The sequence below is a fragment of the Homarus americanus genome, unplaced genomic scaffold (assembly GCF_018991925.1).
Source record: "Homarus americanus isolate GMGI-L3 unplaced genomic scaffold, GMGI_Hamer_2.0 scaffold29478, whole genome shotgun sequence".
Lineage (NCBI taxonomy): Eukaryota > Metazoa > Arthropoda > Malacostraca > Decapoda > Nephropidae > Homarus > Homarus americanus.
Window position 1 is genome coordinate 308,472 of NW_024747997.1, and position 17,750 is coordinate 326,221.

At 36.4% G+C, this 17,750-nt stretch overlaps 1 protein-coding gene across 1 annotated transcript in view; it reads left to right on the forward strand.

Moving 5' to 3' along the window:
- LOC121879954 (DNA polymerase delta subunit 3-like) overlaps window positions 1-17,750 on the forward strand; it is a 47,708-nt gene that overhangs the window by 18,626 nt on the left and 11,332 nt on the right. Inside the window, exons 6-8 of the mRNA XM_042386797.1 lie at window positions 3,035-3,235; window positions 5,618-5,929; window positions 10,348-10,471. Of these exons, the coding sequence (XP_042242731.1) occupies window positions 3,035-3,235; window positions 5,618-5,929; window positions 10,348-10,471 (637 nt within the window). The remainder of the gene's footprint in view (window positions 1-3,034; window positions 3,236-5,617; window positions 5,930-10,347; window positions 10,472-17,750) is intronic.

Sequence of the window (17,750 nt, forward strand, 5' to 3'; positions counted from 1 at the left end):
GGGTACACTGTCGAAAGCCTTGGCAAAATCTAGGTAAATATTGTCGATATTACCACCCCGTTCCAGAATATGGGTCCAAATATCCAATACCTTGAGCAATTGTGTTAAGCAGGAGCGCCCCAGCATAAAACCGTGTTTGGCAATCCTTTACAAGGTTATTTCGTAGTAGATGTTCCCTTGCGGCATCTCTGATAATACTCTCAAATACTTTACATATTATGCTGGTCAGGCTCACCGGTCTATAGATGTTCGTGGAGTGACGATCGCCCTTCTTGAAGATAGGACTCACATAAGCCACTTTCCATTCACTGGGGACCTTTTGTTCATCCAGGCATTTACAAAACAGGATTTTCAGGGGCTCGGCAAGCTCGTTGCTCAACTCTCTTTGCACTCTAGGAAGCACCATGTCAGGACCGGGACTCTTATGGACCTTTAGCTTTGACATTTTATTTCTAATACCCTCTTCTGTGAACACAATGTGGGTCAGTGCTGTGTCAAACTGTCTGTCCTCAAACGCAGGAAGGTTAATCGCATCCTCTCTTGTGAACACCGAGGAAAAGAAGCTGTTCAATGCCTCAGCTTTATCCTGGTCAGAATCTGCATAACTACCATCTTCAAGCCTCAGGTCTGATACTCCTACTCGCATTTTTAATTTTGACTTTGCATAGTGGTAAAACGCCTTTGAGTTTGACTTGACCACGCTTGCAACCAGCCTCTGGAACTCCTTTTCAGCCCTTCTACATTCTATCTTTGCTTGGTTTCTGGCTCTTGCATACATCCTCCTGTCTCCTGTCCTGCTCATCATTTGACCCAACCCACGTCTTGAATGTCTGGGTTTTCTTCTTAACTTATGTCGACTGCCGCATGGTTCATGTTTAGGGATCCCCTCGTATTCCTAGAGACACTGGGTTTGGTCTTGGGTATGTATTTATTGATCAAATGGGTCACTTTACTAGTTATGATATTCAGCGTAGTGTCTGCGTTCTTGTGCCTTAATGAGTCAGGCCAGTGGATACCCCTCATCCCATTGTAATTTCCCCTGTAATATTTGCACCTTGGCCTGGCCTTATCTTGAACTAGGTAACAGTTAAATCTGAATGACAACACTATATGGTGACTGGTGCCAACTGGGGCAAGGTGTTCCAGTTTGGCCACCATACCCTCCTCATTTGTTATGATGAGGTCTAGTGACTTGGGTGTTTGCTCCCCTCTGTAATGTGTCGGGTCTCTAACATGTTGGAACAGAAAATTATCTCTCAGAGTTTCTACAAAAAGAGTAGCAGGGTTATTCAAGTCATTTGGGGTGAACTCGTTTCTCCAGTCGATGTCGCCATAGTTAAAGTCCCCCATGATAAGGAGGTGGCTAGGGTTGAGCATTGCCGCGTTGTCTGTTAAGGCTCTTAAGCTCCTTTGATTTAGTGGGCCACAGTTTGGGGATCTGTAGATACACCCGACAATAAGTAAGTCCCCTCCCTTTAGTTTAATTTTACACCACTTGGACTCTTCAAAAACATCCTCTCCCTGTACCCTCGTCTGGCTGGCGAGGGATGCAAAAATACTGTAAGAAACCTGAGAAAGTTTTTCTGCTGTTCCTGTTCAGATCCGTGAAAACAAAGGGACCGCCAAGCTCCGACTATTGTTTACTGGCGATGCACATTACCACTCATTAGCCAGGCAGCTTTTTTGCAAAAGGCGCTCTTCTTTTTTTTTCAGTATTTTTTTTTAATACATATCGGGATTTAGTTATTATTTATATCAAAATGTAATTTATTTTTATTTTTATTATATTTTGGTAGTAAATTGAATTGGGTCCTAAATTAACTAGGGTCTTAAATATGAAAAGTTGTTGGTCGAACCATTGTTATCAGAGGCTTTACTGTACAGGTATTGATGCACTCCATTAGATTCAACGGTAACAGCTGATCCCATTATTTGTCAACTCTTAATCCTATGGAAAAATAGATTTTGATTCTAAGCCTGGGAATCCATGGCTGTCTCAGTATCATATGTACAAAAAAGGGGGATTGGATTACTAGAGCTGAAGCTGTTAAATTGTCTATGATGTATTATGTTTATTGATTTTTGGTGTGAAATTAAGATCAAAGGCTCATGTATAATATAAAAAAATTTCATACATAAGATGACACAAATGGCCATTACCATATTTGTATTCCATTTAAAGAGACAATTCTATCAGTTATAGGACTTAAGAATAATTAATTTACCAAATATCCAGACTGGCGGTGAGTGAAGATGCTAGATGAGTTTATTCTGCTGAGAGAGGACCCTGTACACAAGGGGTTAAGCTCATTATGGTTTGTTGTCAGTGTTAAAGTTTGTGTTGTAGTTTGAAGGTACAGTAAGTTTAACAGTGAGGTTATATGTTAGAAATAAGTTAATTAATGATTTAGGTGAATATGCTGTGTTGAGGTATTGCCTTATGGCTGGCTTTCTGTCTTTGTAAGAAATATCAACGTGATTAATAGGAAATATAATCTATGGCTAAGTGATGTACTGTACTGTAATGTAATGTAATGTAATGTACTGCTGTACTGTAATGTACTGCTGTACTTATAATGTAACTGGTGTGCAGGGGATGGTCAGAATGGTTGTAAGTAATGAAGATATAAGTTAGAAATGTTATCAAGGAATTGTTAACATGAGAGATGGTTTACTACTGAACAGTTTACTTTCTTTTGATGATATTAATTTATCTTTGTATGTGATGAGTTTGAAATAGGCTGAACACCATTTCTGTGTACAAGTGAATATGTTTGTTGCTTTCAGATGCATTTTAATTTTATATCCAGGTTTAAACTATCCTTTATTTTGAAATAAATTATTGTACATAAAAGTACTTAGGATAATCATAGGTTGTTTCATATTTTAATACAGTTCTTCTACAGTGTAGGAATCATTGTTTCTATGGTGATGTTTCTGAATAAAGGAATTAATATAAATTATTATTGTTAATAATTTGGATCCATCACATATTTGTTAATAATATAAAATTTTTATGATTCTTCTCTTTTAGAGCAAAAAGAAACCTTCACAAATGAAAATGTCCATAAAGAAAGAATCAACCTCAGAAAATGATGTGAAGCAGACCATTGGCAGCAGTAAACCAACAGGGAAGAACAACCAGATTGCATCAATGTTTGCTCGTCAAGTAAAGACAGCAGATGATAAGGAGGAAGGAACTAAACCTGAAAAAGCAGGTCGGCCTAATATGGGGGTAAGATAAATATTTATCTTGTTGACAGTTTAGAACTATATGTGGTTGATGATGACAGTAAAGTAGTGTGTTTGTCCACCAGATTACAGAAAGGCTTGAAGCAAGAGTTTTACTGTCTCATGTCTTTGTTTGTGTGTGCGCGTGTGTATGTGTGCGCACATGCATGTGTACTATGTCAACAAGTAACCCATTACTGGTAACATGTCAGTTGGAAGAGGAGTTGGGGTCATTGGCTGTTGACAAACTGCAGAAGCTGTTATATTATAAAGTGGTGAGACTTTCTCAGGTAGCTTTAATCTCTTTTGGCAGCCTCAAGAGTGAACTCACAAGGTGGTGAAAATGGGCCTTTTGCTACATCATAACAGGCTTCCTCTGATGTTAAATTACCCCAGAATTTAGATTTAGTTTTTTAATCAAGAGATCCTTTCACAACTGCATGACTTTTGGGGGGAAGAGGGGGGGGTGGTGGGGTTAGACCACTAATACAGTGTTTTGTTTACTCATAGTTCATGATTAGTATTAAACCCTCAGTAACTCTGTCTTCTGATAGATTTGTGCATTGTTCATTTTTACCTGACAAATTTTCAGAATGCCTCCATATCTAATATTCTAGGGCTTGACCATTTTTCTTCAACACTCATTTGTGGATATATTTTTATTTTTTTATGTACGTGGTAGTGATGGGAAAGTCGAGGGGATTGTGGGGAAATATGGAATGTTAGGGATGAATGGAAGTGGAGGGTGACTGATAGAAATGTGTACTGAAAGAGGAGTGGTAGTGGGGCATACTGTATATTGTTAAAAAAAATTCAAGAGAAGATGGAAGAGTATGGGTAGACAGATGAATGGAATGTAAGTTGATTGCTGTGAAATTAACGATTAGCCTCTGGAATATCTGACCATTACTGAGTATAGGTGAGGTTAATGGTGAATGGAAGGTTTAATGTGGACGAGATCCAAAGAAGCTAGAAGATTGTAATAGCCACTGAGTTGAGGAAAAAGACTGAAGCTGAATGTCTTAAAGAAATGAGTGTGATAAGGTGGAGACATGTAATGGGAAGTGAATGGGGCAAGGTTGAAGAATGGGAACAGTTTACGATTGTTGTCATAAAAAAAAGTGCAACTGAGATGTGTGGGTACAAGAAAATAGGAAGGAAAAACAAGAAAGGGAATTGGTGGTCTAAGAGGTCGACAGTGCTCATTACTGACAGAAAAAGTGACTGGTACATGAATGTTAGTTGCCTGAGTGATGAAGGAAGGGATTCAGGAAAATGAAATAAAGTAATGAGTGGTGAAAGAATGCCAATAAAGAGCAGATGAAAAAAGGGAAAGGTTGACATACGCAACACAACAAACTGTACTGGAGGACCTACAGTACCAGGGTGAGATAACCAAGTGAACGTATGGAAATGACAGTAAAGAATGAAAGAAGAAATATATTGCTAAAGAAATAAGAGGTCAATGGGAGATAGAAAGAATGGTTTACTCAACTGCTTAAAGTAACAGATGAGAGAGGTGAAGTTGTCCTGTTTAGAAGGAGAAAGAGGAGATAGTAATAAGAGTGGAAGGGCGTGGAACCATATAAGTAAGCTGAAGAACGATAGGCACCCAGAGTGAACACAACCAATGTTTGAATGTTAAAGATGGGAGGTGGAACAGTGTAGAACTAGTGACAAGAGTGTGTAGGCTCTGTGTGATACTGTGTTGTAATGGGTAACAGGAATGGCAGGGAGCACATTTAATCCCTCGTACAAAGAAAAAAGTGATAAGAATTAACGTAAAACTTTTAAAGGACCAGGTCTGTTAAATCCGTCAGGGAAAGTGTATGGTAGACCTATTAAATTAATTTTATCAAAGACAATTACTGTATAAGGAAAGAGTAGTGTAGGTTCAGAAAAAGGAGAGGATATGTCGATGAACTTTTCCAATTAGATGACCTGAGTGAAAATTGTCTGGACATGGTACTGTATAGCAGGGGTTGTCAAACTTTTTTCAACCAAGGACCCCTTATATACCATGACGCATACAAATATTGTCAATAATCAAAGAATAAATCATAGTCCAAAGAATTTGTTCATTTCAACCCAAATCCAAAATATCCTGCCAATTGGAATCACCAAATCTCTCACATACGTTAAACTCGCTATTTCTCAAAAACTTTTCGCGGACCCCAGTTTGAGAATCACTGCTTTATAGTATATGAATTTATTTCCATTTGCATTATATATCAGAATAAGGTTTACATAAACTGTACATAATTGCTTGTTGTACTATTATCAAACTTTAATATTCCTGTTTTTTATGTTGAGGATATTGTACAAGTAAGTGCAGTAACTGGACATTTCTACTTGTTGATAGTTAATAATATTTTTTATAATCTAGGAATCCAAGAAGACATCATCATCATCTGCTAAATTCAAACCAAAAGGAAACATTTCAAATTTCTTCAACAAATGTCCTCCAGTAAAGAAGCCACAGACTCCTGATTCAACAAAACCAACATCTGAGAAGCCATTGTCCCCCACTACTGGGTCAGACAAGAGTGAATCTACAATTTCTTCCCCAATCATAACAGAGTCATGTTCACCCTCTTCCATCAACATAGAATCACAAGAGTCATCTAAAGATTCTCAGGTTGTGTCAAAAGAAGTTCACTCCTCCCCCAAAAAGGCTAAAACGAAGGCAAAGAGTCAGGTATGTTCTGTACAGGTCTTGGTTCAATTATTCTGTGTGTTGTTCATTTCAGTATTTAGTTAGGAATATGTTGGTATACAGGGTAGTTGTTTGTAAGTTTGATTCTCAACTAGAAGACCCAGTGGTCACATGTAGATGCTCCACACAGTTTAAATACAAAGTTAAAAAATTAACATGAAAATTGGCTAATAACTACTAAATGTATGACAGGCGCTGTCATGTAATTTTCACAGTTACTCTGCACTAGGGAAGTCATCTGTCACAAGGGGCTGTGCTGTGTTGTTAATTTTACCCCCAGCAGTTGATGGTATCACTACTACTATGCTCACTGATTTAGTATACAGATCACTATACTGTACTGTGCCTCTGTATATAAGAATGTTACAATTTGTTCCAGTATTTCTGGCATTGGGAACGATTTTCCGAGGGGCACATTTTCCGGAAAATTATGAGAAAATTTTCCCGGTACCGGAAAATTATGGGGATGGGGGAGTTTTTTCCGGGTTTAAGAGATGAAAATCAGGCTCATTTTCTGGAAATTCAGAGAAAATTTTTCCGTTGCCCGGAAAATTCCTGAAAATTCCGGGGATGAGGGATTTTTTCCAGGTTCGAGAGATGTTGTAATGGGCAATTTCTGGAACTTCCGAGAAATTTTTTCCGTTAACCGGAAAATTCCGGGGATGAAGGATTTTTTTTTTTTTTTTTTCTGGCTCTGAGAGAGTTATCTCTCATTCCCGGGAATGCTCTGCACCAATTGTTCCAGCTAACGGAGATATCACTGTATACAGTACAGTTGTACCCCACTTAACGCGGTCAATTGAACCCAGAGGGTCCCGCGTTAAGTGAAATCCGCGTTAAGTGAACAACAGAACATATGGGATTAATTCCAATAGAAACCGGCCCGACCCCCAAACTCCACTTTTTGAAGGCACATACCTATGTTGTAGTAAAAATAACATCTTAATTTTATGATGGTACATGCACACAATTAATACTTAAGAGAAATAGAGAAATACAGTCGCCAAGTTAATGTCCATTCAAATAATGGACTCAACTCCCTCTCACACTACACTGCCGGCTCTTCCCTCTCAGAGAAATTTTTGGGGGAAAACCACTAAATTTTAATAAATAATACCTCAAACTAAAGTTAGGATAATACAATTGACATTGCTGGATTCCTTGTAAGACCAGGAATATTTTGAATATAAATGTCATATATTTTGCACAAAAGATAACATAGTTACCTAGAGAAAAAATTTTATCTAAAAATTGTATGTTTAATGCAAAATATATGATGTTTATATTCAAAATGATCACCAAATTATAAGAATTCCAGCAATGTAAATTATATTCTGGCCGGGTAATTTGTATGAATTTTATGAGCTAAAACAGGCAGTCAGGCAGGGTGGCGGGTGGGGCAAATCTAAAAATAGCGTCTCGAGCCGGACACTCACCGCGTATATGTGGAAAAAATCCGTGTTAAGTGAAAGTTCAGCTCTGGCGAGGCACCGCGTATATGATAAAACGCGTTAAGTGAAACCGCGTTAGGCGGGGTAATACTGTACAGGGGGCCCCGAAATTCGCGGACTTTTATTTTGCGGCCCTCTATTATTCACGGATGACACACTGGATGTACCCAAGAGTGTCTGTGAGTAGTTTTAAAGTTGCCGATATTTTGCCGGCTGGGACAGGGAGCCATTCGTTCTAGAGACAGTAATTTCCTTTACCTGTAATATTGAAAATGTGTGTGTGTGTGTAGACACACACACAACACATACAAATAAATAATAATGGGAAAATACTCTCGGAAATATCAGAAAACAAAATTTATATAAAATGTTAGTCTACCCTCAAGTCAGTGCTTTATTTATTAACCCTTACGCCCCGGGTGACATACCGGAATGCCTGACTGATGCGCCCTGGGTGACATTCCAGAACGCATGCCTTTTCCCGCCACTGTTTAAATGCCCAGCACGGGTTATCAGGTTCCAGTGTTACTATTTGCCTGTCACGCCACATCTCGGCCACAGGGAAGCTTCCTGAACGTAATTACCTACTTTTGTTTGTTTCATTTTCATTATTTGTTTATTTTATCATGTTGAATCAAATTAATATTGCTAAAAGTAGTGTAGTTGTATTTTAGGGTAGTACTAGGGGTATTACTGGAAAATAATGCTATGATTATGTAATAAATGTATTTATTTGTGGAATTATTATTATTTTATGCATTACTTGCTCTACCAAACACAAAGACAGCCAGACAGCCTGGTGATTGACTGCATGTGTGTTGCCGAGCACTTTTTATGAAAAATCGTGCAAATAAATTATTCTATATTAATTATTTATAGCAAATAAGTATTATGATCAGTAACTATATACATTACTGGCCATCCCGGACACAAAGGTAAGCAGAAAATGGCCACTAAGTGCGTAGTGACCACGAGCGTCAGCTGTGAAAACAACACCGTCCCTTTATCTCCCTCACCACTGCGGCCCCAGCGAAGTTTCTAGGTCACTATATAGTTTTTCGTACTTCTTTTTGATTGTTTTATCATTTAAAAAGGTTTAAAAGTTATTTTTGGAAAAGTTTAGATTTTTCTTGATTTGCCCCCGCTTGGGGGGACACAGCTAGCGGCTCCCTAGCCCGGGGCTAGGGGGTTAAAGCACAGACTTGAGGGTAGACTCACTTTTTTTCTGATTATTTGTGAGAGGATTTTCCAATTATTATTTATTTGTATGTGTTTTGTGTGTGTGTGTGTCTACACACACACACACACACACACACATATTTACAATACAGGTAAAGGAAATTACTGTCTCTAGAACGAATGGCTCCCTGTCCCAGCTGCAAAAATACCAGCAACTCTAAAACCTACCCACAGACATTCTTGGGTACATCCAGGGTGTCATCCGTGAAAAACCGAGAACCGCGAAGTAAAAATCCGCGAACTTGGGGGGGGCCCCCTGTATACAGTACATTTATTTATGCACGAGTAGAAATGTCCCCCTCCCCTGCCTCCCTCCCTCCCCAGTCAACAAATGTTATTCACGGATTTGGTGATTCGCAGCCATTTTGAGAAACTAACCCCCGTAAATTTTTGGGGGGCCCCTGTACTGTAGTATAGTGAAAAGTTCTGAAATAAATCCATTTGTTTGTTGAATAAAATGTTAAAGGTGGCATTCCATAGTGAAGGGGTTAGCAAATTTTTTATGATCTTTGTTGATGTGAACTTGGGTGTGGTGACAGAAGTAGTGCACAGAATCATTGACTTTGTAAGAGGCCTTAGAATGAAACTGTAACATGAGAGCAGGCTTTGATGCAGTACAGTGTCTTGTGGGTGTTTTATATCATCTCTTATAATACAAAAGGTAATGGCTGGTGGGTGATACATAATAAGGAAAATAAAATCTAATAAAGGATATCTGATGAACTGTAGTGGTAGCTTGAAATCGTTAAACCTTTGTTTTCTCTATTTAAAATTTATGTTGTATCCTCGTTATTTCTTCTCAGTAAAATTTTGTAATGTGCAAATTTATGCAGGATATTTTAGAATCAAATGATGTTTTTGAACTTGCAAAAGCTATTAATCAATCTGTTTTAATTTTTTTTTTTTTGTGTCGTCAAATACTGTCACCCATGCTTTCAAAACTATACTTTTTTCAGCCTATATTGATTGAGACAACTTACTTTAGGATATTTGATTACGGTAACTTTTCTGATCCCAAGTTATTTCGGGACAAGGCAAAAACGGGGTATGCGAATTAGAGGACTCGCAGTTTTAGCTTAAACTAACTTAAGAACCTTGTCCCAAAAAGACCAAATGCCATCCTCTTTAATACATTACATCAGTTTTGACAGTGATGATTTTTGTCATATGTTTTCACTCATTTCACAAACCCATGGCAACAGTATCCCTCTCATGACCCAAATCACTAGTCATGATGGACAAATATATTTTAGATCACGGTTGAGTCATGTATGAAGTGTCATAAAGATGGTCGTGTAGTATTGTGTGAGTCTTAGTCTGGATCACCACAGCGATAAGTTCCAAGTTGGTGTATTGTTATAGCATGTGTAAACAAGATGACACAATCATTCCCATGTTTATATCACCATAAACTGGTTTAACAGCTGAGATCTGGTAAATACAAGTGCAATTAAAAGTGATCTTCAGTTATTATTATTATCAAACCTACAAAATGCATTAACTGGATTTCCCTGATTTTGAAATTTTATTCTAGGGCTATAAATTCAAACATGGTACTGTACAGTCACATAAAAGTCTATCCCCCGGTACAGTACAGTAATGATTTTTGCAGTGAAAAGAGAATGAAATACAGGGTACTGTTGACAAGGAGAGGTACGGGTATATGGCAGAATTTAATGGCATTACAAAAATTTATGATCTTCCCTGCAGACCAAAATTGCATCAAAGGCCAAAGGAAAGAACAAGAGGAAGCAAGGCAAAGGAGACCAGGAGCCTAAAATGAAGCGCAAGAGGATAATGCAGTTGAGTGACTCTGAGTCCAGCAGTGATGAAGGTAATTTTTATTTATTTATTTATTTATTTTATTTTTTGTGCACATAAACTTACTCTATCTTAGTACAAGTAAATTTAGCTCTTTACATGTGAGCTGTTCTGTGTGCAACTAACAAACTTGACATACTGGTATTCCCAAAAATTCATTTTCTATAATGCCTGCAGAAGAAATGTCTTGCCTTTTGCTACCAAATGGCTTTACAAACAAACCAACTGAGCTTAAAGCTATTTAATAGGGGAAGGAAAGAAATTTTAATATTATAGTGAGTTTGTTATTCATACGCTGAGCTTCTCATGTGAGAAGGATGTTAAAAGTGAGTACAAGTATGAATAAAGTTTTGGTGTCTGAAAAGGGCAATACATGTACAGTGGTGTCGCCCAATAACATGAGTTAGGAACCACCAGGGCCTGTGTTACTGCATGGAGGCATTACAGTGTGACAGGTTTGAATGTCAGAAAATAAACACTAAAAATGGATAAATACACATCAAAAAGGGCTAATTGCCTTTATTCTACCCAAAACACTTTATCAGTACATTATACACTACTGGTGAGTTAAAGTAAGACTGAAGTGAGAAAAGTATAGATCTGACTTAAGTGAAGTGGTCCAGGCTATGGTAGTTCCCTAAATGAACTACTGGACCATCATGGGTTGTTTTAATTAAGCGTGGCAGCTTTCAGCCATATTAAAATCATAATTACTTATTGTTATCCATAAATTAAGGTGGTAATTCAGGGTGCTGCATTATTCTGTGGCACATCATATAATTGGGCAACTCCACTGTACAGCACTGATATGATTTTTAGCATGATCATTGAAGAATTAAATGTATGGTAATAGGTAAAATTTTCTTTGGGGTTAGGTTCTCAAAATGGCCGCAAATCCACAAATAACATTTGCCAACGGGTGGGGGGAGGGGGGGGTATATTTTTACTTGTGCACAAAGAAATTTATATTACCTTTGTGTTTGCCCTTTGGCCAATTATTTCTTTTACCTGTAGTATTGTATGTGTGTGCGTGTGTGTAGACACACACACACACACATATACAATAAATAATAATGGCAAAATCTTCTCACAAATAATCAGAAACAAATGTATTAAAAATGTGACAGTCTACCCTCAAGTCCATGCTCTATTACAGTACTGTATTTTGTTAATAGAGCATGGACTTGAGGGTAGACTATCACATTTTTAATAAATTTGTTTCTGATTTGTGAGAGGATTTTGCCATTATTATTTATTTGTATGTGTTTTGTGTGTCTACACACACACACACACACACACACACACACACACACATATTTACAATTCAGGTAAAGGAAATTACTGTCTAGAACGAATGGCTCCCTGTTCCAGCCACAAAAATGCTGGCAACTTTAAAACTACCCACAGACATTCTTGGGTACATCCAGGGTGTCATCTGCGAATAACTGAGAACTGCGAAGTAAAAGTCTGCGAACTTGGGGTTTGGGGGCCCCCTGTATATGCTAGTTGAGGATATGAGTATGTGTGAAGTACAGTAATTGTTTGACAAGAGTAGAAATAAGAAAACGGATGATAATAGAATTATGCAAGGAAGGAGAGTTTAGATGCCTTGTGCCATGATGATGGGAAGGAATTTGTGTGTGAAAAACTGTGTTAGAAGCCAGCATGCAGTGCTCCTCAAGCCCTTGTACAGCTGAGGATACAATAAACCCTCAGGACAATGAACTAATTTGGGTAAGACCACAGTCGCTAAACCCGAAAATCCGTTAAAGCCAATAATTATTTTGAGCTAAAGGGGGTTTGCATTACTGTACCAGATATTTTGATATAGGAGATTTTATTATTGTACAGTAATTTCTATTGTAAATTTTAGATATATTCCTAGTAATGAAATACCTCACGCCTCCATTAATGCTTAAGGTACGTATGTTCCAAAAATCCCCCATTATTGAAAAAAAAATTTTTAATGCTCTGTCCATAAATACAGTCTGTCCTTGACTTATGACGGGGTTAGGGACCGGCGACCAGGTCGAAAATGCGAAAATAATACATAGAAAATCTAAAATGGGTGTCTCTCTTTCTTCTCAGCACCACGAGAACTCTCACTTTTACGCTTGCCAGCCATTTTAAAGGGAATTACAAACAAAAAATTTTGTCAGTACACAGCACGATCACCAACGTCGGGACTCGAAAATACATAATATATATATATATATATATATATATATATATATATATATATATATATATATATATATATATATATATATATATATATATATATATATATATATATATATATATATATATATATATGTATATATATATATATATGTATGTATATATATATATATATATATATATACCGTATATACTCGTCTATAACCCCCCTTCGTATATAGGTCGACCCCGATTTTATGACCAAGAAATCGTTAATTTATGATATTCCTCGTTTATAGGTCGACCCAAGATTTTGAGGGTAATGGAACAACAAAACCTTCAGAAAAACTCTACGTCCTATAAACTTGTTTACCATTTATTATTACGACACTTTACACTGAAACGCAGGTAGTTTCAACAAAAATATTGTATATTTCCATTCAAATATTTATTCAAGTCAATTAGGAGGGAATATTATTGTAATACAACAGTTTTTTAACTAAACCATTCGAAAAGCGATTACGGTAACATCTTTTGAACGAAAGAAAGCGAGTCATTGTTTTCGTCACGATTTTATCCCACTTTCCACTGTAATACGTACGTAATTTCAGGAAAAAATATTACATTTCCGTGAATGTAGTATATCAAGCACAGTATGAATAGAATATCATTGTAATATAACAGAATTTTAACCGAAAACTATTAAAAAAACGAATAACATCTCAAGAACATCGGAAGCTTAGGTGAAGTCTTTTGTTTTCGTCATGTATTTTATCCTATTTTACATTGAAATACATCACGTTTCAGCAAAACTACTATTTATTTCCGAGAATATATTCATTCAGGCACAGTTTAGGTAAAATATACGTGTGATGTAATAGTTTTTTAACTGAAAACGATTCGAAAAACACGTACCCTCTAGCCCTGTTCAAGGAGAGGACTGGGAGAAGCTGTTTGGTGCTGCAGACGATGACAAGGAAAATGATTTTGATGGATTTTAATGAAAATATTCAGAAATATGGTATCGTAATATTTATTCAAGTCAATTAGGATATTATTGTAATACAATACAACAGTTTTTTAACTAAACCATTCGAAAAGTGATTACGGTAACATCTTTTGAACGAAACAAAGCGAAAGTCATTGTTTTCATCACAATTTTATCCCACTTTCCACTGTAATACGTATGTCATTTCAGCAAAAAATATTACATTTCCGTGAAGGTATTATATCAACCACAGTATGAATAGAATATCACTAATATAACAGTATTTTAACCTAAAACTATTAAAAATACGAGTAACATATCTTGAACATCGGAAGGTTAGGTAAAGTCTTTTGTTTTCTGCATGTAGTTTATCCTAATTTACATTGAAATACATCACGTTTCAGCAAAACTACTATTTATTTCTGAGAATATGGAAATGTAATATTTTTGCTGAAATGACGTACGTATTATAGTGGAAAGTGGGATAAAATCGTGACAAAAACAATGACTCGCTTTCTTTCGTTCACAAGATGTTACCGTAATCGCCTTTTGAATGGTTTTCAGTTAAAAACTGTTATATTACAATAATATTCTTTCCTAATTCACTTGTGATGTAAAAGTTTTTTAACTGAAAACGATTCGATACACACGTGTACCGTCTAACTGATACGGCAGAGCCCTGGTCGTGGAGGCTTTGTGTTTGCATCGGCCCTTCTTAAGCAGCTTTTAATTTTAGCGTACGTTGAAATTGTGTTTACCGGTGTATTCTTATTTTCTTGCTTCTTATTTTCCAGAAATATGACAAGTTTTTATATAATACAATGTTACGGTACTTTTAATTTACAAGTATTCATTTTTAAAAATACAGAAGACACCAAACAAATACTAGTACGGATATTTGCGTGACTCTCCCGCCAAAAAAGACCAAACAGCTGGTACTCTCTCCCTCAGCCCTACCAAAAATAGCCCAACATCTTTCTTTTTTATTCTCTTCCAATTTCTCACTTTAACTGGTATTTTTTACTTCATATTGCCTACATCAGATAAACTACAGTAATTGAGGTTAGATATTGTTATAAATTTGATTACCGGGTCCTGGCAGGTACCGTTAGAACCACCTGACCCTACCAACAGTGTTGCAAGTCAGACAGCATTTTTTTTTTTTACATTTTTGGTGTCTCCATTTGTTAATTTTTTTTCTGTGGGGTTTGCACAATAGTATACTGTTTTACCTACAGTATTGTAAAACGATTTGGGAAAAGAAATACTCGGTAACTTAAAATTTTAAAAGGAAAATTTTGAAACTGGCAACTGTGTGTAGATGACCTGACTCACATCATATTGATGTTTCAAATTTAATTAACAAAAATTTATGTATCTATAAATAAACTTTTAAAAATGAATACTTTATGTTTTACATACTCCTGTGCATACCATACCATGCATTTGGCTACTTTGGGCTTGCTATGATGACGCAAGAGATCTGCCCTGGCAACTGTACCGACACTCACAGCGGGTGGTGCGTTGGTGCATCGTTTCCATTGTTTACTGGTAGTTACTGGTAAATTTTTTTCAACCTAACGAAACTATTACCCGTATAGAGGTCGACCCCCAACTTTTTGCCCAAAAATTTGGTCTTAAGAACTCATGCTATACACGGGTATATACGTATATATATATATATATATATATATATATATATATATATATACATACACATACATACATACATACATACATACATACATACATACATACACATACAGTGACCCCTCCGTTAACGAACTCAATCCGTTCCAGAAGGTAGTTCGTTAACCGAAAAGTTCGTTAACCGAAACCATTGTTTCAATGGGTTTTTGGGTAATTGGTTCCAGCTCACCGAAAATTTCCTAAATTCAACAAAAATGGTAGAAAAGTTCACTTACTTTCAGGTGTGTATGTAGAAGGCTCCTGGATGATGATGATAATAATGATGGGATTTAGAATGGGGGTGGAGGAGAAGGAAGAAGAGAAGGCATTGGGGTGGAAGAGAAGTCACCCCATGGCGCCATTTCACCCATAAAATTTTAGCTCTCTGGTGTAATTCAAGATTATTTTCTTTAAATCAACACTGCACTGCATTATATATTGTCAATATGTAAAATATATTTCAAAATGACCAATAATTTGCTTGGAAACACAGAAAAAAAGCATTTAGTTGAAGAGAGTCTCAAGCAAGATGTTACCTCCAGTGAAAACAGAGAGACTAACTCCTGTTTGCTGTGTTAAGAGGCTGGATGCCGCGCATTAAACTAGTCACTTTACCTTCAATTATGTTCAATAATTGTTAAAATGACTAAAAAATTGAATATTAAACTTTTAAAATTATTGAATAGTATAAATTTCTTGATATTTACTAAAATAGTAAGGAATTTAAGCCCTAGAACCGATTAATGTATTGGCGGACTGATACTAAAGCTGGTTGCCCGGTCAGTGCAAGCGAAAACATGTTGAGGCCGGTTCGTAAGAACTTCGTTAACCAAATTTTTTTTCATTAACCGAATTGAAGATCCTTATGGAAGGCAGTTCGTTAATCGAAATTCGCTAACCGAGGTGTTAAGTTAATCAGGGGAGACCACTGTATATATATATATATATATATATATATATATATATATATATATATATATATATATATATATATATATATATATATATATATATATATATATATATATATATATATATATATATATATATATATATATATATATATATATATATATATATATATATATATATATATATATATATATATATACACCTAAACCCCGACTTACGACGGGGTTAGGGACCCAAATCCAGGTCGTAAGTCCGATATGGTCGTAAGTCCGATATAGATAAAAAATAAAAAAAAAAAAAAAAAATTCAAAAAAAAAAAAATTCAAAAATTTTTTTTTTCAAATTTTTTTTAAAAATCTACAATGAAATACAGTACCCTAAACGTAAAAAAATAATGAGGAATGGATACAGTACAGTAAAAGTAATAAATAATGAGGAATGGATACAGTGTGACTGAGCACTTACCTTAAATGTAGTCAGCTGAATGCACACAGGGCCCCCATAATTTTCTATTTACAGGATACATGGAGACTATATTAATTGGAAGAAGCAGAAGAGGAGACAGGGCTGGGTGGGTCATCAATGTCGCTTCCTTCAGACAGGTTTATGTACTGTGGTAACTTGCTGGTTGAAGGTATTGGATCATCTTGAGGGAGTGAAGAGGCAGCACTGGTGGGGCGTGAGGAGCCAGTACTGGGGGACTTCTTGAAATAGGTGTCCAATTTAGACTGCACAGTTTTCTTTTTCTTTTCATTATAAATTTCTCTGTAGCAAGCAAGTGAATCTTGGATCATTCTGTCAACTTTGGCATAACGCTCATAATTTTGATCCATGCCATCAAACATTTGCATTCCTTTATTAATTGTAGCAAATGCCTCTGCCATATGTTTCACTGAAAACTTTTTGGGGGGTGCAGGCTCTTCTTCTACATTTTGTCTCTCTTCTTCCTCTGCAACTTTCTGTGCATCTAGTTCAATAAGATCCTCGTTACTGAGCTCTTCTGCTACACTTTCAACCAACTGTCCAACATCTTCAGTATCAATTTCTAACTCCAGCTGTTTACCTAAGTCCACTATCTTGTTACTAATATCCAAAATAACTTCACTTTCATTAAATCCTTTGAAACTGTTCACATATCTTTTCAGGATTTTCTTCCATATTCCATTCATGCAATGTTTTGTAACCTGATCCCATGCTGCACTAATGTTCTTTATACATGACAAAATGTTGTACTCCTTCCAAAACTGTCTGAGCGTTTTCTCACCTTCAGTAGCAGCAACAGCCTGAGCGAAGGTCGTGCGTAAATAATATGCTTTAAAAGCTGTAATAGCACCTTGATCCATGGGTTGGATGATAGAGGTAGTGTTAGGTGGCATGTACACTACCTTAACATCAGGGTGCATGTCGTCCAGGTGTGGTGGGTGTCCCGGAGCATTATCCAAAATCAGTAAAATCTTGAATGGAATCCTTTGTTGCAGACAATACTCCTTGGCTCGTGGAATGAAACAAGTCATGAACCAATCCTCAAATAGTACTAGGGTCA